A 23,644-nucleotide genomic window follows, 5' to 3' on the forward strand; every position below is an offset into this window, starting at 1 on the left:
CCCTGAGGTGTTGGTTCTCCACCAGTCGAGTCGGGGTCGCCGGGTGCAGTGTTGCAAGTCTCACGCTTCTTGCGGGGAGTTGCAGGGGTCTTTAAGTCTGCTCCTTGAAACAAAGTTGCAGTTCTTTTGGAGCAGTGCCGCTGTCCTCGGGAGTTTCTTGGTCTCTTGGAAGTAGGGCAGTCCTCGGAGGATTCAGAGGTCGCTGGTCCTGGAGAAAGCGTCGCTGGAGCAGGGTTCTTTAGAAGGCAGGAGACAGGCCGGTAGGACTGGGGCCAAAGCAGTTGGTGTCTTCTTTCTTCTTCTGCAGGGGTTTTCAGCTCAGCAGTCTTCTTCTGCGGTAAGTTGCAGGAATCTAAATTCTTAGGTTCAGGGGAGCCCTTAAATACTAAATTTAAGGGCGTGCTTAGGTCTGGGGAGTTAGTAGCCAATGGCTACTAGCCCTGAGGGTGGGTACACCCTCTTTGTGCCTCCTCCCAAGGGGAGGGGGTCACATCCCTAATCCTATTGGGGAATCCTCCATCTGCAAGATGGAGGATTTCTAAAAGTTAGAGTCACTTCAGCTCAGGACACCTTAGGGGCTGTCCTGACTGGCCAGTGACTCCTCCTTGTTTTTCTCATTATTTTCTCCGGCCTTGCCGCCAAAAGTGGGGGCCGTGGCCGGAGGGGGCGGGCAACTCCACTAGCTGGAGTGTCCTGCGGTGCTGGCACAAAGGGGTGAGCCTTTGAGGCTCACCGCCAGGTGTGGCAGCTCCTGCCTGGGGGAGGTGTTAGCATCTCCACCCAGTGCAGGCTTTGTTACTGGCCTCGGAGTGACAAAGGCACTCTCCCCATGGGGCCACCAACATGTCTCGGTTGTGGCAGGCTGCTGGAACTAGTCAGCCTACACAGATAGTCGGTTAAGGTTTCAGGAGGCACCTCTAAGGTGCCCTCTGGGGTGTATTTTACAATAAAATGTACACTGGCATCAGTGTGCATTTATTGTGCTGAGAAGTTTGATACCAAACTTCCCAGTTTTCAGTGTAGCCATTATGGGGCTGTGGAGTTCGTGTAAAACAGACTCCCAGACCATATACTCTTATGGCTACCCTGCACTTACAATGTCTAAGGTATTGCTTAGACACTGTAGGGGCACAGTGCTCATGCACTGGTGCCCTCACCTATGGTATAGTGCACCCTGCCTTAGGGCTGTAAGGCCTACTAGAGGGGTGACTTATCTATACCTGCATAGGCAGTGAGAGGCTGGCATGGCACCCTGAGGGGAGTGCCATGTCGACTTACTTGTTTTGTTCTCACCAGCACACACAAGCTGGCAAGCAGGGTGTCTGTGCTGAGTGAGGGGTCTCCAGGGTGGCATAAGACATGCTGCAGCCCTTAGAGACCTTCCTTGGCATCAGGGCCCTTGGTACCAGGGGTACCACTTACAAGGGACTTATCTGGATGCCAGGGTGTGCCAATTGTGGAATCAAAAGTACAGGTTAGGGAAAGAACACTGGTGCTGGGGCCTGGTTAGCAGGCCTCAGCACACTTTCAATTCAAAACATAGCATCAGCAAAGGCAAAAAGTCAGGGGGTAACCATGCCAAGGAGGCATTTCCTTACAGGAGTGTATAAAGAGTAAAGTGAAAGAGAAGCCTATGCACTGCATTTACATATGTACAATATTTATATAAGAATGCAACGTCCACAGACCTACGGGGAGGAAGGAGGGCGCATGCAAATCTACAGTACTACATGCCACGAACAGATGTCGACTGGGTAAGTAACATTTTCCGTTCTATGGCATGTGAGGCTGTAGATGCACATGTTTGGCATAGACTGTAAAGCAGTCCCTCCAAGTAAGCGGTGGCTAGCCTGTAGGAGCTGGAGTTGCTTGAAAAAGTGTTTCGAGCAATGCTTGGTCACTATTGGCTTGTTGACTTGCTAAAACATCTACACAATGATGTTTAGTAAATGTATGTGGTGTAGACCAAATAGCAGCTTTAGTTATATCTGCTATTGGGATGTTACCTAAAAAGGCAAATGGGTTATCTTTATTCGGCGTTGAAACTGCTACAAACTGTTGAAACTGCTACAAAAAGTTGTTCAGGAGCCATATCACAAGGTTGGGCATTCTGGCATCTGGATGTATGATCTGACCTTAACTAAGTAAGAAGGTCTGGGCTGATGGGGAGTTTCTCGTGAGGAACTATGGACAGATCCAGAAGTGTTGTGCACCAAGGTTGATGTGCCCTGTTGTGAGCTATAAGGATCATTGTGAGTGAAGTTTGTCTCAGTTTGCGAACTAGAGACGGAATGAGTGGGAGAAGCAGAAAAGCATAAGCAAATATCCCTGACCAATACATCCATAGAGCATTGCCCTTGGACTGAGGGTATGGATATCTGAGGTAGAGATCTATTCATGGTATTACCCACCGTTGAAAGTAATGGTGAAGGACTTGTGGGTGGAGTTCCCATTTGTATACTTGTTGCTGCATCCTGCTGAGGAGATCTGCAAACTGGTTGTCCAGTCCTGGGAGACATTCAGCCACTAGGTGAGGTGAATTGCCCATTTCCATATTGTCTTAACAAGATGGGACAACTGAGAGGAACACAACCCCCTCCCTGTTTCTGTAGATAATACATGGCTGTCATGTTGTCAGCTCGGACTAGAACCACTTTGTGAGAGAGTTGGTGGTAGAAAGGCTTTGACTGCTAGGAAAACTGCCTGCAACTCCAAGTAACTGACATGGGAAGCTTGTTGAATGGGATCCATTATACTTTGTATTGTAAGGTTGTTGAGGTGAGTTCCCCAACTTGTCTGTGATGACTCTGTAGTGAGACTGATCTGAGTCACTGGGTCCTGAAAGGGCCAACCTTTGGAGCGGTTGGTGGAATTCCACTATTGCACAGAGCGGGGAGTCTGGTGTTCCAACAACACTAGATCCTGGAAATTACCATGTGACTGAGACCACTGATGAGGTAGACACCTCTTAAGGGACGCATGGGTAGTCTGGCATGGGAAATGATGGCAATGCAGGAGGCCATCATCCCTAGAAGTTGCATCACTGTTCTCAGTGTGCTTTCCTGTAGTTGGGAAATGACAGTTTGAAAAGTCTGAATTCAAGCCGGAGTTGGATATACTAGCCCTGACTGAGCATTGAGAACCGCCCCTAGGTAAGGCTGTATTTGTTAAGGTTGGAGATGGGATTTGAGAAAGCTGATCGTGAATCCTAGAGTATGAAGGAGGTGCACTGTAAGTGGAGTGTGACGCTGACACTGTTGGTTTGCACTGGCACTGATAAGCCAGCCATCCAAGTAGGGGAAACATGGATGTGTTGTTGTCTGAGGTATGCTGCAACTACTGCTATACATTTTGTGAAGACCCTGGGGGCGACTGTTACCCGAATGGTCAAACCTTGAACTGATAATGTTTCCCCGCAATGACCAATCTGAGGTACTTGCGGTGTGCTACATGAACAGGAATATGAAAGTATGCGTCCTTTAGATCTAAAGCTGTAATGAAGTCACCTTGTTGTAACAATGGAATGACATCTTGGGGTGTGACCATATAGAAACGCTCTGATAGAATGTAGAGGTGGATTGGTCTGAGATCTAGAATAGGTCTGAGTGACCTGTCCTTTGGTATTAGGAAGTACGGGGAGTATACTCCTAACCCTTGCTGTGAGAGTGGAACTGGTTCTATAGCCACTTTGAGAAGAAAGAAGTGTACCTCTTCTTTCAGAAGAGAAAGATGGTCTTGTGAGAGTTTGAGTGCGCAAGAGATAATGTTTGGTGGAGTGGAAATGAGCACCAGACAGTACCCATATTGGATAACTGAGAGAACCCACTGATCTGTGGTGATATTGGACCATTGTGGGTAGACATTTTTAGTCTTCCCCCTACTGGAGAGGTGTGAGCCGATGGAAGGTGTAGGTAGTCACTGGCATGCAGAGGAAGCAGATCCTCTAGAGGTGGATGGCTTTCCCTCTGCCTTTGTTGTTTGCACCTCTGTATGAACCTCTGAAGGAACCTCTAGTATAGAAATGGGTGCCCTGCTTGCTTTGCGAGGTAGAAGGCTCAGTAGAGGATGGTTTGAAGCCTCCCCTGAATTGTGGGCAACGGAAATTACCCTGTTGTGGTGTGGTGAGTAATGCCCCCATGGCCTATGCTTTGTCCACAGTCTTTTTTGACTTTCTCTATAGTGTTGTCAACCTCTTGATCAAACAAGTGTTCCCTGTCATGTTGAGAACTGCCTGCTGAATTTCTGGCTTGAACCCTGAACATCTAAGCCAAGCATGTCTCCTGATAATGCTGGCATTAATACCACATGCCGGGTTGTCTGCGGCATAGATTGCACACGTGTTTAAGATGGTCTGACCCTCAACCTACCTCCTGTGCCCTTTTTCGATGTTCCTCTTGGAGATACTGGAGAAGATCCTGCATTTAGTTCTAGTGGGCCCTGTCATACCGTGCTAAGGGTGCTAATATTTGGCAGCTTGTGCAGCCACCCTTTTCCTTGCTGCATCTAGTTTTCTACTCTCCTTATCAGGGGGAGGGGTGTCTCCTGTGAATTGACTGTTAGTACATTTACGTGCTATACTGACTTCTATAGTGTACAGTTATAAATATGAGGTCTGTAGGTGCAGCCTTATATTTTTTATCTACCCCTATGGTGATAACTGTAGACCTAACAGGTTCTTTAAAAATATCAGCGACGTGTCTAAGCATGCTGAGTAGCATATGAAAAAACTGACTCTTTATGGGTGGTAATCAGTGTATCAAAGAGGAAATCTTCAGTATGGTCAGTGTGCATTTGGACATTGTTGTATGCAGCTGCCCATGCTATGACCTGCTGATATGATGTTGAGTATTCAGAAGGTGATGGGCGTGCTGGATATAAATCAGGGCTGTTTGATAAAATGGGATCTGGATCGTACGAATCCCTTGGGTCAATGTCCTTTGGCATGTCCTCTAAATCATCTCCATGATGTGGTGGTTGTGAATCTTGTGGAGAAAACTGGGGCTTAGTAACAGGTGTAGGTGATTGGGGAGGTGGTGGAGGACTAGAAGGAAGCAGAAGAGTGTGGTGGAGAAGGCTAGGGTCGAAGTGGAGCCTTGTCCTTGTAGACCTTTTTAGGTCGAAGAACGGTGTCAAAGGCCTCTTGAAACAAGGGGCGGGGGAAGGCAATTACTCTTCCTGTTCCTTTCTGAATATGGAACTGGCGCTGACGAGCGTCCATTATCTCTAAGATGAGCTCCACTGATGAGGCTGCTTCAGAGGAGTGACTGGAGTCTTTAGAAAATACAGTCTTAAGTACTGAAGTTTTCAGTGTCAAAATTGTGTTGAGCCGATGTGTTGGGCTTTTGGCACGGTGCCTAAAAGCTCGGATCAACAGGTCTGCTCGATCCAGAGACTGAGTGGGATGTTCCAGAGCAGTAAGCCGATGCCGAAGACTGTTTGGACTTGGCTATTTTCAGTGTTGAGCCGGAAGACGGGGCATCCGAAGATATCTTTGGGATAAGACCCTGGCCCAAAAGCAGGAGTGGTCCAGCGACCTGCTTTTGGAGTCTTACCTCCGCGCAATCTGTAAGAGGCTGGCTTTCAATCTCAGATTGGACATCAGACTCCGAATTTTCTATGGAGAGGGCCTCCTCCTGAACGTGTATTTTCCGACAATATCAGGAATGTCGACGCCATCTCCAATCGACGTGCTCTTCAGTCCCCGAGTGTCTTCTTGGATCGAAATGACTCACAGCTTTCTTCTTTATGGTCAGGGGACAGACAAGTTACACAGCAGGGGTAGATCGGTGTGTGGGAATAAAGCCTGTTCCATCAGGCTTGCATATTCCGACACCAAGTGTAGGAGTAGGCCTGTGATGGGACTAGCACCCCAAAGAGTGATGAGCAGACTCCTGGAGCAGAAATATGAATCGACGACACTAGGTAGAGAAAATATGATCAAATTACAAGACTGTTGCTGAAGGAAACATGGAAAAGAACAGTTTGGAATAGACTGAGCCGAGAAATACCAGAGCAAAAGGAGCACACATCTAATCAGACGGCAGAGAGAAAACAATCTAACAAAGGACTATATGCCCGTGCTCAGTGTCACTAAGAGGAGGAGTCACTCGATCTTGTGACTCGAAAAGATTCTACGAACAAAACAAAAAAACATGTAACACTCCGGACCCAACACTAGATGGCAGACTTATGCAAAGCATGTGTATCTACAGCCACACGTCAAACACATCTTTTCTGTGACATCAAGAGATGCGGCAATCCCTCAGCTTCCATCTGTCAGTCTTGCAACAGCAGAGGGTTGAAAGATGATGAGTCAGGTCAGTTAAGTTTTCACTCAATTTACTCTCAAACTTATTGACAATTTTCAATTAGAAACCACTTATATTATCGAACTAGAATCTTTAGTGAGGTATAGTTTCTTGGCACACTACTACAATCTGAAATAGGTCAGAGCTCATTTTAACTTGCTATTACCGTTGACGACTACACAAGTTAAGGCTGAACCCTGGATGGCATGCCTAAAAAGCATCCTATAAATGCTGATGCAGTTATTTCTTTAAATTAACCTTCTCTAACCTCTTTTACATTGGTATTAAAAATGTAAATGCCAAGGAGGCATCCACCAATTCAATACCATGGACGCAACACTGGGGGTGGGGGTGGGCGTGTTTGCTTTATTCTTCTCTGCCGTATACTTAAATTCTCTCTACAATTTCAGAACATTAATTATGAATTTCACAACTTACAAGCATTTACTAAGCAGTTCATCAGGGATTTCATAAAAAGCCACATACATTTACTTTACATGTTTAATTTGCTCTCCTCCCAACACATGATGACCCCAACTCGATCTCCTGCTCACGGGAGGTCATAGGTGACTTGTTTCTAAAACTTACCTCAAAACGTAGTTTACGCATACAATACATTGTGGTTGAGAGTTCTTTGTATTGTATATCACAGTGGCTTGTGTTTCAACCCAAACATATCCACCTTGTTTAGCAAGCATCCGATACTGTCCGGTTGTGACCTGCCCTTTTGTGAACACTATAAGTAAAAACAAGTATTGATAAAAATACTCCAAAATACTTACTATGAAACAGGCAAAACAGCATATACAAAAATCTGCCAATTAAGGACTGAAATATAGAACTATGTAAAGACTGTAATGATATACTCACTGCCCTGTCAAGATTTATGCCAGTAATAAGACAAATCAAACGTCTTCCAATATAACCCCCCCTCAAAAAAAAACGTTAAATTAAGCCCAAAAGTCAAGTTCTGATTTAGAATAGCATTGTTAGCTCAGGGGCAGGGAACACCCAAGTAATGATCGGCTGATGCTGAGTAGGGTCCTCTGCTTAGCTTTCGGCCCTCTTTTTCTCCGTTTCTTACCTGTAGGTGTACTTTTGCAGCGTGAAGAATTTTATGGATTCACAGGCTGTGCTTTATTCCGCCATCTTGTGGTTGGGTCTGAATTGTCTCCAAAATGTTTTGTCCTTGGTGTTTTGTTGTTGTTAGGTGACGAGGTACCTCCATTTGCTGTCCCCTATGACGTCGCCATACTTCCTCCAGACATCCCCACCTTCGGTCACCATCCTCGGATTCTTATATATATATTTTTTTTTTACCCATCTTCTTGGTGGAGGTGGGTGGGCTACTTGTGAATCCAGAAAATTCCTCAAGCTCTAAAGCTACACAAGTATGAAACTTTGTTTTGTGGCATGAATATTCTGGGTTCACAGCTGTGCATTTACTTTATAGCGGTTTGTCCTTATTGAGGTGGTTGGGTTGAAGATGAAAATTGATTACTAAACAGATGTTGTAAAACGTTTTGTCCCACGAGCACTTCTTTATTCCTTTGTACATCTATGCAGTAGTGTTTAGTGGAAGTGTGAACTGATGGCCATGTTGCAGCCATACAAATATCTTCTAAAGGCGCATTTGTTAGAAAGGCAAGAGTTGCTCCTTTCTTCCTTGTTGAGTGAACTCCTGCAGCTGATTGCAATGGTTTCCCTGCATTCTTGTCACATAATTGAATTGTTTGTGCTATCCATATTGCAAATTAATTCTTGATTAATGCTCTTCCCAGAAAACTGTTTGCAAATGATTTTCCTAAAAGGTTTTGTCTTTTCAGTCTAAAACATTACAACCAGTCTTGCATCCAAAGCGTGCAAAGCTCTTTCTGCTTGCTTCTTTGGGTCTTGCAAGAAACTTGTTATTTGTATACTCTGGTTTATGTGGAATTGTGAAATCACTTTAGTTAGAACTGAGGATCGGTTCTCAGCACAATCCTGTCCCTGTGTATTTGAATATAAGGTTCCTGTAAAGTAAGCACCTGCAATTCACTCACCCTGCGTAGGGAAGTTATAGCCACTAAAAAGGCAGTCTTTGGCGTCAGCATCTGTAGATATTCTTTATGCAAAAGGTTCAGAGGGACTCCTCATTAACTGTGAGAAAACCACATTTAAGTTCCAAGTAGGAGTTGGTACCTTATTTGGTGGTGCTATCCTTTTTGCAGCTTCCAAAAACCTTTTTACTACTGGTGTGCAAAAACTTCTCCCCATGTGTCTTCTTGTGTAAGCCGCTATAGCAGCTAAATGTACTTTTAGAGAGGCATATTTTATTTTACCATCCAGAAGATGAGTTAAATATTATAACACTGTTCTTTATTTTGCATTCTTTTTTTTTGTTTTAAGAAGTTCTGATTTAGAGCATCGTAGTATGTATCTCTTCCATTTAGCGGTATAGCATTGTCTAGTTGTAGGGTTCTTTGCTACTCTAAGGACAGCCTTTGTTTTTTTCTGGCAGCTTTAGATGTGCGAATTTTAAGTCCTCTGCAGCCATGCTGCCATGTTCAAAGGTTCTGGCTCTGGGTGAAGAACCCTTCCTTTTTCCATTGACAATAGGTCTTGTCTTCTTGGTAGAGTTATTATTTTCCCTTGTGCCAGTTCCGAGAGCCATGTTTGTCTTGCACGTTGCGGTGCAATTAGAATTAATATGATTTTGCATATTCAACATTTTCTGATTACCTGTGTATAAGTGGTATTGGAGGAAAAGCATACACAAATCTCCCCATCCAGTTTATCAACAGCCTTTCCCAGGGATTGGTGACATGGCCATCTGGAAGCGAAGCTTTGGCATTTCGTGTTCACCGATTCTCCATTCTTGAAAGATCCTCAGAAGAACTGACTGAGTTCTCATTTGTGATAGCACGAAGCTTGTCTGCTCAAACTGTCTGCCTCGAGATTGCCCTTCCCTGGTACATGTACTGCTAATATAGGCCCCATCTTTCTTTGGATTGCCCATCCCCAAATTTTTGTGCATATTTGGATAGAGCTAGGAATTGGGTTTCCCCCGGTTTGTTGTTATAGAACATGGTTACTGTATTGTTTGTTTGGATCAATATTGAGCGCCAAAGCTTTTACTGAAGTGCTTTTAAGGCTAGAAACACGCACTGTTTGTGGTTTTCAAATGTTGATATGTTGAACCACGCCCTGATCCTTCCACATTCCTTGTACTCAGATTGCCCATGTGTGCACCTCATCCATTACGCGAAACATCAGTTGTGATGCTCACTCTAGGAGTTGTTGTAGAATTGACTTCCCTCAAGTTATACGGGCTCTGCTTCACCATGCTCTCTCTTCCTCTACCTTCTGCATGACAATCACTATATCTTCCCAACTCCCTGTTGCCCGAGACCATAGATTTTGTACCCATTCCTGCAATGTTCTCATGTGATATCTTGCATATGGGATAAAAGGGATACAAGAAGCCATCATTCCCAGTAACGTTCTGCAGATGATTTCTCCATTTACTATTAAGAATCCCAAGGTGAATAGTGTTTTCATTACTTGATGTATGTGTTCCATTAATTTTTTATAAGAGTTTGCTCTTATTAGCCAGCCATCCAGATAAGGGTATATGTGAATGCCTTGCCTTCTCAGATGTACTGTCACTGCCCTTGGGGTTGATTTTATGGCAAAGGCTATAACTTTGAATTGGTAATGATTTTTGTCTACCACAAATCTGCGATAGTTCTTGTGCTTTGCATTCACTGGGATGCACAAGTAGCTGTCCTTCAAGTCTATTGTCGCCATAAAATCCCCGATTTGTAGTTCTGGTATAATTCTTGTAATGTTGTCATTTTGAATTTTTGTGTTTTTATGAATGTGATTATAAATCTCAGGTCCAGATTAAGTCATAAAGACCAATCTACATTTGGGATTGGAAAATAAGTTGAAGTTTCCTTTGCCAATTGCTAATCTTGAAACACGTTCTATAACATCTTTCTCCAGCAACACCTCCACCTCCCTGATTAGCCTTACTGTTTCCTCCTTTAAGAGAGATCTCCTCTTTGGTGGCGGTGTTAACATTTCTAGGCAATATTGGATCACGTTTAGAATCCACTTGTCTAATGTGATCTTTCTCCACTCCCGAATAAAGTTTTATATTCTTCATCCTACTGGTGTAGTGCATAGGAGAGGATGTTCTTTGCTTTACTGCCTCAGTGATGTTGTTTGGTGAGGTGTTTGAAGCTCTGGTAAGTCACTTTCTTGAGTGTTGTCCCTCCTTTTGTGGAATCCCTCTTTCATGTGTCCCATCTTGAAAAGGCTGCCTGCCCTGATTGTACTGCCAACCTTCTTGTGGTTGCGTTGCTTGGCTGCTTCCTTGGAACGACTGGTGCAAAGTGCCTGATTTGAAGTTCCCCCCTACCTGTTGATCTTCTTAAAGGGGCTGTGCCTCTTCAAATGCACCCTCAAAACTGGAGCACTCGCATGGATTTGGCGGTCTCATTACGCTTTTTCAGTTGGTTTACAGTCTCATTGACTGTTTTTCAAAATAGCTGTTTGCCACTGAATGGGCCATCCAGAATGTTTGCCTGTATCTCTGGTTTGAACTCCTATATTCTAAGCCAGGAGTGGCACTGTAGTGGAATAGCTATCATCAGCTGTCTGCTCGATGTGTATGCTGGATATAGTGCAGCCTTTAGGCAGGTGTTGGCAATGTTTTTACCCTCTTCTGCCAAGTGTGCTGTCCTCTTGTGATACATTTTTCATTAACTACGCCATCTCATCCCAGTTTTGGCATGGATAGCGGTTCATTACAGCATTTGAATTTGCAATGTGCCATTGATTATTGGCACTTCTTTCAAATTCCACCCGACATCCATCCGTTTGCTCACCTTGTCTGGAGGAGGGCCTGCAGTTAATGTTTGCTATTTTCCTAGCTGGAATAATAGAATCAGCTGGCACTGAACATTGGATCTTTGGATGAGGACTTGTATTTCTTTTCAGCCCTCGGGGCGATAGCTCTGCATGAGGCTGGTTCTTTGAAGGCCTCCCTTCCTCGATCTAACACACTTGGGAGCATGGGTATAAACTGATTTATGTCTTCAATTGGTAAAAGAGTCACTAATGAGAAACATGGCTGTATGGGGTCTAACTGGAGGTTTCTCCTCCTCCAAGTATACCCCATACGTATCTGCTGCAATCTTTATAACCTGTTTGAACATGCCTATGTCATCTGGTTGTGATGGTTTATAAGGGTAACTCTCCATTCCATCCTCTGGTGATTTAGTTTCTAAATCCTGCCAGTGAGCCTCTGAGTATTCACAACCTTCAGAACCTTTATACAAGCCAGAAAAGTGCTCCTCTTCATTAAAGATTTCTTCTTCTTCCTGTGGTTGTGCTTGCCTCTCCCTGCTACTTTGTCATCAATGGCACCTTTAGATTTCGAAATTCCTTGAGACAGTCATTGAAATCTTTGTGTTTCTGTTAAAGAACAGCCATTTTAGCCTTAAGTTTTCTCTTTTTCTCTAACTCAGCCGCTCGTGTCGAGATTGTCAGCCGACATCCTCTTCGACATTGAAGTGTCTTTTTTCGACAGATCGGTTGTCGAGCTTTGCTGCTCTAGACGTGATCGCTCATGTTTGGGCATCGAGGATTTCCCCCTTCCGTCTTTTAAAGACTGCGATTTTTGGGGGATTTTTCCACTCTGCGGTCTCCATATTATGGGTTCCGAGGGGATCCTTATTTCCGAGTCGCGGCGGTGGTCATCATTTTCTTTGACGCTGAGGCTCCCTTTAAAGCTCAGGTCGGTTTTACGCGACTCAGGCCAGTTTTCCGAGGTGGATGTTTCTCTTACCTTGTGTGTACACAAGTCTTTAACCCCCCCTGGGCTTCTACGTTGTTAATTTCCAAGTCTACTTCCGCTGCTTCTCCCTCTGCTCCTTCGTCAGCGTATTCCTCCTAATCACTCTCAGTCCCAAATCTTGAAGATAAGGGGGTGTTTGTTGACCTTGCATGACGTGATGCACCAGTCTCTGCCTCTCTTTTACGCTTAGCATCTTCAGTGCGAATACAGCGCCGGCGTTAGTCTTCACTTTGATGGTCTACCGGCAAGCACAAATTACACATCAGATGATTGTTCTTTTACAAATACTTGTGGTGGCAATTCTTACAGAACTGGAAAAGCTGTTCTCTATTAATCCATCCAGGAAACCCCCTGCACGGGCATTCTCCGAAACTAAGAAAAACGTCTCTGCTTTCTTCCTCGATCTTCCGAGCGAGTATCTGTCGTTCCGCTGTATCTTTCTTTAACTTTTGACGATGCTTTCTGTGATTTTCTGAATACTTTTTCCCAAGTGTTGGAGATCCTTCGGCAAAGACCCAAAGGAGGAAAAAACACTGAAGATGGCGACCGAAGGTGGAGACTTCCGGAGGAAGGGCAGCAATGTCATTGGGGACACCAAACGGAGGTACTTCGACACCCAACAACAAAACCCAAAGAAAAAAAAGACATGGCAAAGTTTTGGAGACAATTCTGGACCCAACCACTAGATGGCGGAATAATGCACAGCATGTGAATCCACAGAACATTCATGATGCAAAACTACTTGAAATTGCTCTCCCAGTCTGCTATTGCTAAATAAAAACGTGAGCTCATTTGTTCGTATACGGTGCACTTTAAGATCAGAGAAGGAATTAAATAGTTTCTCAATATTATCTTCAACTTACTGTCGTGATGAGTTTTGGTCAGATGATCAGAGTCCAGTGCGTGGTAGTATTCATAAATTGAACGACCCAAAAGTTCATCAGGCTCATACCCCATCAGCTCGGTGATTCTTTATAACGAAATGAAAGATAATTAATCATTACAATCTGTTTGTTCTATGTATAAAGTTTTTCTCAGCTCAAAATGACAAAAAGCAAGAGCACTTTGTAATGAAGTATGACTGTCCACATTTTCAGAATTCCCATACGGCATGTTACAGTTGTAGGAAGTTGGCTCTGTATGTGCTATTTCAAAGTAAGGAATAGCATGCACAGAGTCCAAGGGTTCCCCTTAGAGGTAAAATAGTGGTAAAAATAGATAATACTAATGCTCTATTTTGTGGTAGTGTGGTCGAGCAGTAGGCTTATCCAAGGAGTAGTGTTAAGCATTTGTTGTACATACACATAGACAATAAATGAGGTACACACACTCAGAGACAAATCCAGCCAATAGGTTTTTGTATAGAAAAATATCTTTTCTTAGTTTATTTTAAGAACCACAGGTTCAAATTCTACATGTAATATCTCATTCGAAAGGTATTGCAGGTAAGTACTTTAGGAACTTTAAATCATAAAAATTGCATGTATACTTTACAAGTTATTGACAAATAGCTGTTTTAAAAGTGGACACAGTGCAATTTTCACAGTTCCTAGGGGAGGTAAGTTTTTGTTAGTTTTACCAGGTAAGTAAGACACTTACAGGGTTCAGTTCTTGGTCCAAGGTAGCCCACCGTTGGGGGTTCAGAGCAACCCCAAAGTCACCACACCAGCAGCTCAGGGCCGGTCAGGTGCAGAGTTCAAAGTGGTGCCCAAAACACATAGGCTAGAATGGAGAGAAGGGGGTGCCCCGGTTCCGGTCTGCTTGCAGGTAAGTACCCGCGTCTTCGGAGGGCAGACCAGGGGGGTTTTGTAGGGCACCGGGGGGGACACAAGCCCACACAGAAATTTCACCCTCAGCAGCGCGGGGGCGGCCGGGTGCAGTGTAGAAACAAGCGTCGGGTTCGCAATGTTAGTCTATGAGAGATCTCGGGATATCTTCAGCGCTGCAGGCAGGCAAGGGGGGGGTTCCTCGGGGAAACCTCCACTTGGGCAAGGGAGAGGGACTCCTGGGGGTCACTTCTCCAGTGAAAGTCCGGTCCTTCAGGTCCTGGGGGCTGCGGGTGCAGGGTCTCTCCCAGGCGTCGGGACTTAGGATTCAAAGAGTCGCGGTCAGGGGAAGCCTCGGGATTCCCTCTGCAGGCGGCGCTGTGGGGGCTCAGGGGGGACAGGTTTTGGTACTCACAGTATCAGAGTAGTCCTGGGGTCCCTCCTGAGGTGTTGGATCTCCACCAGCCGAGTCGGGGTCGCCGGGTGCAGTATTGCAAGTCTCACGCTTCTTGCGGGGAGCTTGCAGGGTTCTTTCAAGGCTGCTGGAAACAAAGTTGCAGCCTTTCTTGGAGCAGGTCCGCTGTCCTCGGGAGTTTCTTGTCTTTTCGAAGCAGGGGCAGTCCTCAGAGGATGTCGAGGTCGCTGGTCCCTTTGGAAGGCGTCGCTGGAGCAGGATCTTTGGAAGGCAGGAGACAGGCCGGTGAGTTTCTGGAGCCAAGGCAGTTGTCGTCTTCTGGTCTTCCTCTGCAGGGGTTTTCAGCTAGGCAGTCCTTCTTCTTGTAGTTGCAGGAATCTAATTTTCTAGGGTTCAGGGTAGCCCTTAAATACTAAATTTAAGGGCGTGTTTAGGTCTGGGGGGTTAGTAGCCAATGGCTACAAGCCCTGAGGGTGGGTACACCCTCTTTGTGCCTCCTCCCAAGGGGAGGGGGTCACAATCCTAACCCTATTGGGGGAATCCTCCATCTGCAAGATGGAGGATTTCTAAAAGTTAGAGTCACTTCAGCTCAGGACACCTTAGGGGCTGTCCTGACTGGCCAGTGACTCCTCCTTGTTGCTTTCTTTGTTCCCTCCAGCCTTGCCGCCAAAAGTGGGGGCCGTGGCCGGAGGGGGCGGGCAACTCCACTAAGCTGGAGTGCCCTGCTGGGCTGTGACAAAGGGGTGAGCCTTTGAGGCTCACCGCCAGGTGTTACAGCTCCTGCCTGGGGGAGGTGTTAGCATCTCCACCCAGTGCAGGCTTTGTTACTGGCCTCAGAGTGACAAAGGCACTCTCCCCATGGGGCCAGCAACATGTCTCTAGTCAGCCTACACAGACAGTCGGTTAAGTTTCAGGGGGCACCTCTAAGGTGCCCTCTGTGGTGTATTTTACAATAAAATGTACACTGGCATCAGTGTGCATTTATTGTGCTGAGAAGTTTGATACCAAACTTCCCAGTTTTCAGTGTAGCCATTATGGTGCTGTGGAGTTCGTGTTTGACAAACTCCCAGACCATATACTCTTATGGCTACCCTGCACTTACAATGTCTAAGGTTTTGTTTAGACACTGTAGGGGTACCATGCTCATGCACTGGTACCCTCACCTATGGTATAGTGCACCCTGCCTTAGGGCTGTAAGGCCTGCTAGAGGGGTGTCTTACCTATACTGCATAGGCAGTGAGAGGCTGGCATGGCACCCTGAGGGGAGTGCCATGTCGACTTCCTCGTTTTTCTTCTCACTAGCACACACAAGCTGGCAAGCAGTGTGTCTGTGCTGAGTGAGCGGTCTCCAGGGTGGCATAAGACATGCTGCAGCCCTTAGAGACCTTCCTTGGCATCAGGGCCCTTGGTACTAGAAGTACCAGTTACAAGGGACTTATCTGGATGCCAGGGTCTGCCAATTGTGGATACAAAAGTACAGGTTAGGGAAAGAACACTGGTGCTGGGGCCTGGTTAGCAGGCCTCAGCACACTTTCAATTGTAAACATAGCATCAGCAAAGGCAAAAAGTCAGGGGGCAACCATGCCAAGGAGGCATTTCCTTACACAACCCCCCCCCCCAAACGAAAGAGGATGAGACTAACCTTTCCCAAGAGAGTCTTCATTTTCTAAGTGGAAGAACCTGGAAAGGCCATCTGCATTGGCATGGGCAGTCCCAGGTCTGTGTTCCACTATAAAGTCCATTCCCTGTAGGGAGATGGACCACCTCAACAGTTTAGGATTTTCACCTTTCATTTGCATCAGCCATTTGAGAGGTCTGTGGTCAGTTTGAACTAGGAAGTGAGTCCCAAAGAGGTATGGTCTCAGCTTCTTCAGGGACCAAACCACAGCAAAGGCCTCCCTCTCAATGGCACTCCAACGCTGCTCCCTGGGGAGTAACCTCCTGCTAATGAAAGCAACAGGCTGGTCAAGGCCATCATCATTTGTTTGGGACAAAACTGCCCCTATCCCATGTTCAGAGGCATCAGTCTGCACAATGAACTGCTTAGAATAATCTGGAGCTTTTAGAACTGGTGCTGAGCACATTGCTTGTTTCAGGGTGTCAAAGGCCTGTTGGCATTCCACAGTCCAGTTCACTTTCTTGGGCATTTTCTTGGAGGTGAGTTCAGTGAGGGCTGTCACAATGGATCCATATCCCTTCACAAACCTCCTGTAATACCCAGTCAAGCCAAGGAATGCCCTGACTTGAGTCTGGGTTTTTGGAGCTACCCAGTCCAGAATAGTCTGGATCTTGGGTTGGAGTGGCTGAACTTGGCCTCCACCTACAAGGTGGCCCAAGTAAACCACAGTTCCCTGCCCTATCTGGCATTTGGATGCCTTGATAGAGAGGCCTGCAGATTGCAGAGCCTTCAAAACCTTCTTCAGGTGGACCAGGTGATCCTGCCAGGTGAAGCTAAAGACAGCAATATCATCAAGATAAGCTGTGCTAAAGGACTCCAAGCCAGCAAGGACTTGATTCACCAACCTTTGGAAGGTGGCAGGGGCATTCTTTAAACCAAAGGGCATAACAGTAAACTGATAATGCCCATCAGGTGTGGAGAATGCTGTTTTCTCTTTTGCTCCAGGTGCCATTTTTATTTGCCAGTACCCTGCTGTCAAGTCAAAGGTACTTAAGAATTTGGCAGCACCTAATTTATCTATGAGCTCATCAGCTCTTGGAATTGGATGAGCATCTGTCTTGGTGACAGAATTGAGCCCTCTGTAGTCCACACAAAACCTCATCTCTTTCTTTCCATCTTTGGTGTGAGGTTTGGGGACTAAGACCACTGGGCTAGCCCAGGGGCTGTCAGAGCGCTCAATTACTCCCAATTCCAGCATCTTGTGGACTTCCACCTTGATGCTTTCCTTAACATGGTCAGATTGTCTAAAGATTTTGTTCTTGACAGGCATGCTGTCTCCTGTGTCCACATCATGGGTACACAGGTGTGTCTGACCAGGGGTTAAGGAGAAGAGTTCAGGAAACTGTTGTAGGACTCTCCTACAATCAGCTTGCTGTTGGCCAGAGAGGGTGTCTGAGTAGATCACTCCATCTACTGTGCCATCTTTTGGGTCTGATGACAGAAGATCAGGGAGAGGTTCACTCTCTGCCTCCTGATCCTCATCTGTTACCATCAACAGATTCACATCAGCCCTGTCATGGAAGAGCTTAAGGCGGTTCACATGGATCACCCTCTTGGGGCTCCTGCTTGTGCCCAGGTCCACCAGGTAGGTGACCTGACTCTTCCTTTCTAGTACTGGGTAAGGGCCACTCCATTTGTCCTGGAGTGCCCTGGGAGCCACAGGCTCCAGAACCCAGACTTTCTGCCCTGGTTGGAACTCAACCAGTGCAGCCTTTTGGTCATACCAAAACTTCTGGAGCTGTTGGCTGGCCTCAAGGTTTTTGGTTGCCTTTTCCATGTACTCTGCCATTCTAGAGCGAAGGCCAAGTACATAGTCCACTATGTCTTGTTTAGGCTCATGGAGAGGTCTCTCCCAGCCTTCTTTAACAAGAGCAAGGGGTCCTCTTACAGGATGACCAAACAGAAGTTCAAAGGGTGAGAATCCTACTCCCTTCTGTGGCACCTCTCTGTAAGCGAAAAGCAGACATGGCAAGAGGACATCCCATCTCCTTTTGAGTTTTTCTGGGAGCCCCATGATCATGCCCTTTAATGTCTTGTTGAATCTCTCAACTAAGCCATTAGTTTGTGGATGGTAAGGTGTAGTGAATTTATAAGTCACTCCACACTCATTCCACATATGTTTCAGGTATGCTGACATGAAGTTGGCACCTCTGTCAGACACCACCTCCTTAGGGAAACCCACTCTGGTAAAGATACCAATGAGGGCCTTGGCTACTGCAGGGGCAGTAGTCGACCTAAGGGGAATAGCTTCAGGATACCTGGTAGCATGATCCACTACTACCAGGATATACATATTTCCTGAGGCTGTGGGAGGTTCCAGTGGACCAACTATGTCCACACCCACTCTTTCAAAGGGGACCCCCACCACTGGAAGTGGAATGAGGGGGGCCTTTGGGTGCCCACCTGTCTTACCACTGGCTTGACAGGTGGGGCAGGAGAGGCAAAACTCCTTGACCATGTTGGACATATTGGGCCAGTAGAAGTGGTTGACTAGCCTCTCCCACGTCTTGGTTTGTCCCAAATGTCCAGCAAGGGGAATGTCATGGGCCAATGTTAGGATGAATTCTCTGAACAGCTGAGGCACTACCACTCTCCTAGTGGCACCAGGTTTGGGGTCTCTGGCCTCAGTGTACAGGAGTCCATCTTCCCAATAGACCCTATGTGTTCCATTTTTCTTGCCCTTGGACTCGTCAGCAGCTTGCTGCCTAAGGCCTTCAAGAGAGGGACAGGTTTCTTGTCCCTTACACAGCTCCTCCCTTGAGGGTCCCCCTGGGCCTAAGAGCTCAACCTGATAAGGTCCAAGCTCCAAAGGCTCAGTTCCCTCAGAGGGCAGAACTTCTTCCTGAGAAGAGAGGTTCCCTTTCTTTTGCTGTGTTGCAGTTGGTTTCCCAACTGACTTTCCTGTTCTCTTGGTAGGCTGGGCCATTCTTCCAGACTCCAGCTCTACTTGTTCACCCTGTGCCTTGCATTGTGCTCTTGTTTTCACACACACCAGTTCAGGGATACCCAGCATTGCTGCATGGGTTTTTAGTTCTACCTCAGCCCATGCTGAGGACTCCAGGTCATTTCCAAGCAGACAGTCCACTGGGATATTTGAGGAGACCACCACCTGTTTCAGGCCATTGACCCCTCCCCATTCTAAAGTAACCATTGCCATGGGATGTACTTTTCTCTGATTGTCAGCGTTGGTGACTGTGTAAGTTTTTCCAGTCAGGTATTGGCCAGGGGAAACCAGTTTCTCTGTCACCATGGTGACACTGGCACCTGTATCCCTCAGGCCCTCTATTCTAGTCCCATTAATTAAGAGTTGCTGTCTGTATTTTTGCATGTTAGGCGGCCAGACAGCTAGTGTGGCTAAATCCACCCCACCCTCAGAAACTAGAGTAGCTTCAGTGTGGACCCTGATTTGCTCTGGGCACACTGTTGATCCCACTTGGAGACTAGCCATACCAGTGTTACCTGGATGGGAGTTTGGAGTGGAACCTTTCTTGGGACAGGCCTTGTCTCCAGTTTGGTGTCCATGCTGTTTACAGCTATGACACCAGGCCTTTTTGGGATCAAAGTTTTTACCCTTGTACCCATTGTTTTGTGAAGAGGCTCTGGGCCCACCCTCCTGTGCAGGTTTTTGGGGGCCTGTAGAAGACTCTTTACTATTTTTAGTTTTGGCTGTCTCATCACCCTTCCCCTGGGGAGTCTTTGTGACCCCTTTCTTTTGGTCACCCCCTGTTGAAGTCTTGGACACCCTTGTCTTGACCCAATGGTCCGCCTTCTTTCCCAATTCTTGGGGAGAAATTGGTCCTAGGTCTACCAGATGCTGATGCAGTTTATCATTGAAACAATTACTCAATAGGTGTTCTTTCACAAATAAATTGTACAGCCCATCATAATTACTTACACCACTGCCTTGAATCCAACCATCTAGTGTTTTCACTGAGTAGTCTACAAAGTCAACCCAGGTCTGGCTCGAGGATTTTTGAGCCCCCCTGAATCTAATCCTATACTCCTCAGTGGAGAATCCAAAGCCCTCAATCAGGGTACCCTTCATGAGGTCATAAGATTCTGCATCTTGTCCAGAGAGTGTGAGGAGTCTATCCCTACACTTTCCTGTGAACATTTCCCAAAGGAGAGCACCCCAGTGAGATCTGTTCACTTTTCTGGTTACACAAGCCCTCTCAAAAGCTGTGAACCATTTGGTGATGTCATCACCATCTTCATATTTAGTTACAATCCCTTTAGGGATTTTCAACATGTCAGGAGAATCTCTGACCCTATTTATGTTGCTGCCACCATTGATGGGTCCTAGGCCCATCTCTTGTCTTTCCCTCTCTATGGCTAGGATCTGTCTTTCCAAAGCCAATCTTTTGGCCATCCTGGCTAACTGGATGTCCTCTTCACTGGGGTTATCCTCAGTGATTTCAGAGGTGTTGGTCTCTCCTGTGAGGGAACCAGCATCTCTGACTATTATTTTTGGAGTCAGGGTTTGAGGGACCCTGTTCTCCCTAGATAGGACTGGTAGGGGGGAATTTTCCTCCAAGTCACTATCCTCTTCCTCTGAGTTGCCACCCTCAGAGGGGTTGGCCTTTTCAAACTCTGCCAAAAGCTCCTGGAGCTGTATTTTGGTAGGTTTGGGGCCCATTGTTATTTTCTTTATTTTACAGAGTGACCTTAGCTCCCTCATCTTAAGATGGAGGTAAGGTGTGGTGTCGAGTTCCACCACAGTCACATCTGTGCTAGACATTTTGCTTCTAAAAGTTGGAATACTTTTTCAGAATCTACAACTGGTTCTAGAATCTAATTCAAACTTTTACAAACTTTTAAACTCTAAAAGAAATGCTAAACAGGATCCAACACAAGGCCCTAGCAGGTCTTTTAAGAATTTAGAAAACTTTTCAAATTGCAAAAATCAATTTCTAATGACAATTTTTGAATTTGTCGTGTGATCAGGTATTGGCTGAGTAGTCCAGCAAATGCAAAGTCTTGTACCCCACCGCTGATCCACCAATGTAGGAAGTTGGCTCTGTATGTGCTATTTCAAAGTAAGGAATAGCATGCACAGAGTCCAAGGGTTCCCCTTAGAGGTAAAATAGTGGTAAAAATAGATAATACTAATGCTCTATTTTGTGGTAGTGTGGTCGAGCAGTAGGCTTATCCAAGGAGTAGTGTTAAGCATTTGTTGTACATACACATAGACAATAAATGAGGTACACACACTCAGACAAATCCAGCCAATAGGTTTTTGTATAGAAAAATATCTTTTCTTAGTTTATTTTAAGAACCACAGGTTGAAATTCTACATGTAATATCTCATTCGAAAGGTATTGCAGGTAAGTACTTTAGGAACTTTAAATCATAAAAATTGCATGTATACTTTACAAGTTATTGACAAATAGCTGTTTTAAAAGTGGACACAGTGCAATTTTCACAGTTCCTAGGGGAGGTAAGTTTTTGTTAGTTTTACCAGGTAAGTAAGACACTTACAGGGTTCAGTTCTTGGTCCAAGGTAGCCCACCGTTGGGGGTTCAGAGCAACCCCAAAGTCACCACACCAGCAGCTCAGGGCCGGTCAGGTGCAGAGTTCAAAGTGGTGCCCAAAACACATAGGCTAGAATGGAGAGAAGGGGGTGCCCCGGTTCCGGTCTGCTTGCAGGTAAGTACCCGCGTCTTCGGAGGGCAGACCAGGGGGGTTTTGTAGGGCACAGGGGGGGGGACACAAGCCCACACAGAAATTTCACCCTCAGCAGCGCGGGGGCGGCCGGGTGCAGTGTAGAAACAAGCGGCGGGTTCGCAATGTTAGTCTATGAGAGATCTCGGGATCTCTTCAGCGCTGCAGGCAGGCAAGGGGGGGGTTCCTCGGGGAAACCTCCACTTGGGCAAGGGAGAGGGACTCCTGGGGGTCACTTCTCCAGTGAAAGTCCGGTCCTTCAGGTCCTGGGGGCTGCGGGTGCAGGGTCTCTCCCAGGCGTCGGGACTTAGGATTCAAAGAGTCGCGGTCAGGGGAAGCCTCGGGATTCCCTCTGCAGGCGGCGCTGTGGGGGCTCAGGGGGGACAGGTTTTGGTACTCACAGTATCAGAGTAGTCCTGGGGTCCCTCCTGAGGTGTTGGATCTCCACCAGCCGAGTCGGGGTCGCCGGGTGCAGTGTTGCAAGTCTTACGCTTCTTGCGGGGAGCTTGCAGGGTTCTTTCAAGGCTGCTGGAAACAAAGTTGCAGCCTTTCTTGGAGCAGGTCCGCTGTCCTCGGGAGTTTCTTGTCTTTTCGAAGCAGGGGCAGTCCTCAGAGGATGTCGAGGTCGCTGGTCCCTTTGGAAGGCGTCGCTGGAGCAGGATCTTTGGAAGGCAGGAGACAGGCCGGTGAGTTTCTGGAGCCAAGGCAGTTGTCGTCTTCTGGTCTTCCTCTGCAGGGGTTTTCAGCTAGGCAGTCCTTCTTCTTGTAGTTGCAGGAATCTAATTTTCTAGGGTTCAGGGTAGCCCTTAAATACTAAATTTAAGGGCGTGTTTAGGTCTGGGGGGTTAGTAGCCAATGGCTACTAGCCCGGAGGGTGGGTACACCCTCTTTGTGCCTCCTCCCAAGGGGAGGGGGTCACAATCCTAACCCTATTGGGGGAATCCTCCATCTGCAAGATGGAGGATTTCTAAAAGTTAGAGTCACTTCAGCTCAGGACACCTTAGGGGCTGTCCTGACTGGCCAGTGACTCCTCCTTGTTGCTTTCTTTGTTCCCTCCAGCCTTGCCGCCAAAAGTGGGGGCCGTGGCCGGAGGGGGCGGGCAACTCCACTAAGCTGGAGTGCCCTGCTGGGCTGTGACAAAGGGGTGAGCCTTTGAGGCTCACCGCCAGGTGTTACAGCTCCTGCCTGGGGGAGGTGTTAGCATCTCCACCCAGTGCAGGCTTTGTTACTGGCCTCAGAGTGACAAAGGCACTCTCCCCATGGGGCCAGCAACATGTCTCTGGTGTGGCAGGCTGCTGGAACTAGTCAGCCTACACAGACAGTCGGTTAAGTTTCAGGGGGCACCTCTAAGGTGCCCTCTGTGGTGTATTTTACAATAAAATGTACACTGGCATCAGTGTGCATTTATTGTGCTGAGAAGTTTGATACCAAACTTCCCAGTTTTCAGTGTAGCCATTATGGTGCTGTGGAGTTCGTGTTTGACAAACTCCCAGACCATATACTCTTATGGCTACCCTGCACTTACAATGTCTAAGGTTTTGTTTAGACACTGTAGGGGTACCATGCTCATGCACTGGTACCCTCACCTATGGTATAGTGCACCCTGCCTTAGGGCTGTAAGGCCTGCTAGAGGGGTGTCTTACCTATACTGCATAGGCAGTGAGAGGCTGGCATGGCACCCTGAGTGGAGTGCCATGTCGATTTACTCGTTTTTCTTTTCACTAGCACACACAAGCTGGCAAGCAGTGTGTCTGTGCTGAGTGAGAGGTCTCCAGGGTGGCATAAGACATGCTGCAGCCCTTAGAGACCTTCCTTGGCATCAGGGCCCTTGGTACTAGAAGTACCAGTTACAAGGGACTTATCTGGATGCCAGGGTCTGCCAATTGTGGATACAAAAGTACAGGTTAGGGAAAGAACACTGGTGCTGGGGCCTGGTTAGCAGGCCTCAGCACACTTTCAATTGTAAACATA

General features: G+C 46.7%; 1 protein-coding gene across 4 annotated transcripts in view; it reads right to left on the minus strand.

The window, feature by feature from the left end:
* HIF1A (hypoxia inducible factor 1 subunit alpha) overlaps nucleotides 1–23,644 on the minus strand; it is a 355,909-nt gene that overhangs the window by 195,988 nt on the left and 136,277 nt on the right. For all 4 annotated transcript variants that reach the window (XM_069207397.1, XM_069207395.1, XM_069207394.1 and 1 more), the window contains 2 exons: nucleotides 13,017–13,123; nucleotides 6,897–7,044 (listed from right to left, as the gene is read on the minus strand). In XM_069207397.1, the coding sequence (XP_069063498.1) occupies nucleotides 6,897–7,044; nucleotides 13,017–13,123 (255 nt within the window). The remainder of the gene's footprint in view (nucleotides 1–6,896; nucleotides 7,045–13,016; nucleotides 13,124–23,644) is intronic.

This window comes from Pleurodeles waltl, chromosome 9, assembly GCF_031143425.1.
Source record: "Pleurodeles waltl isolate 20211129_DDA chromosome 9, aPleWal1.hap1.20221129, whole genome shotgun sequence".
Taxonomy (NCBI): Eukaryota; Metazoa; Chordata; class Amphibia; order Caudata; family Salamandridae; genus Pleurodeles; species Pleurodeles waltl.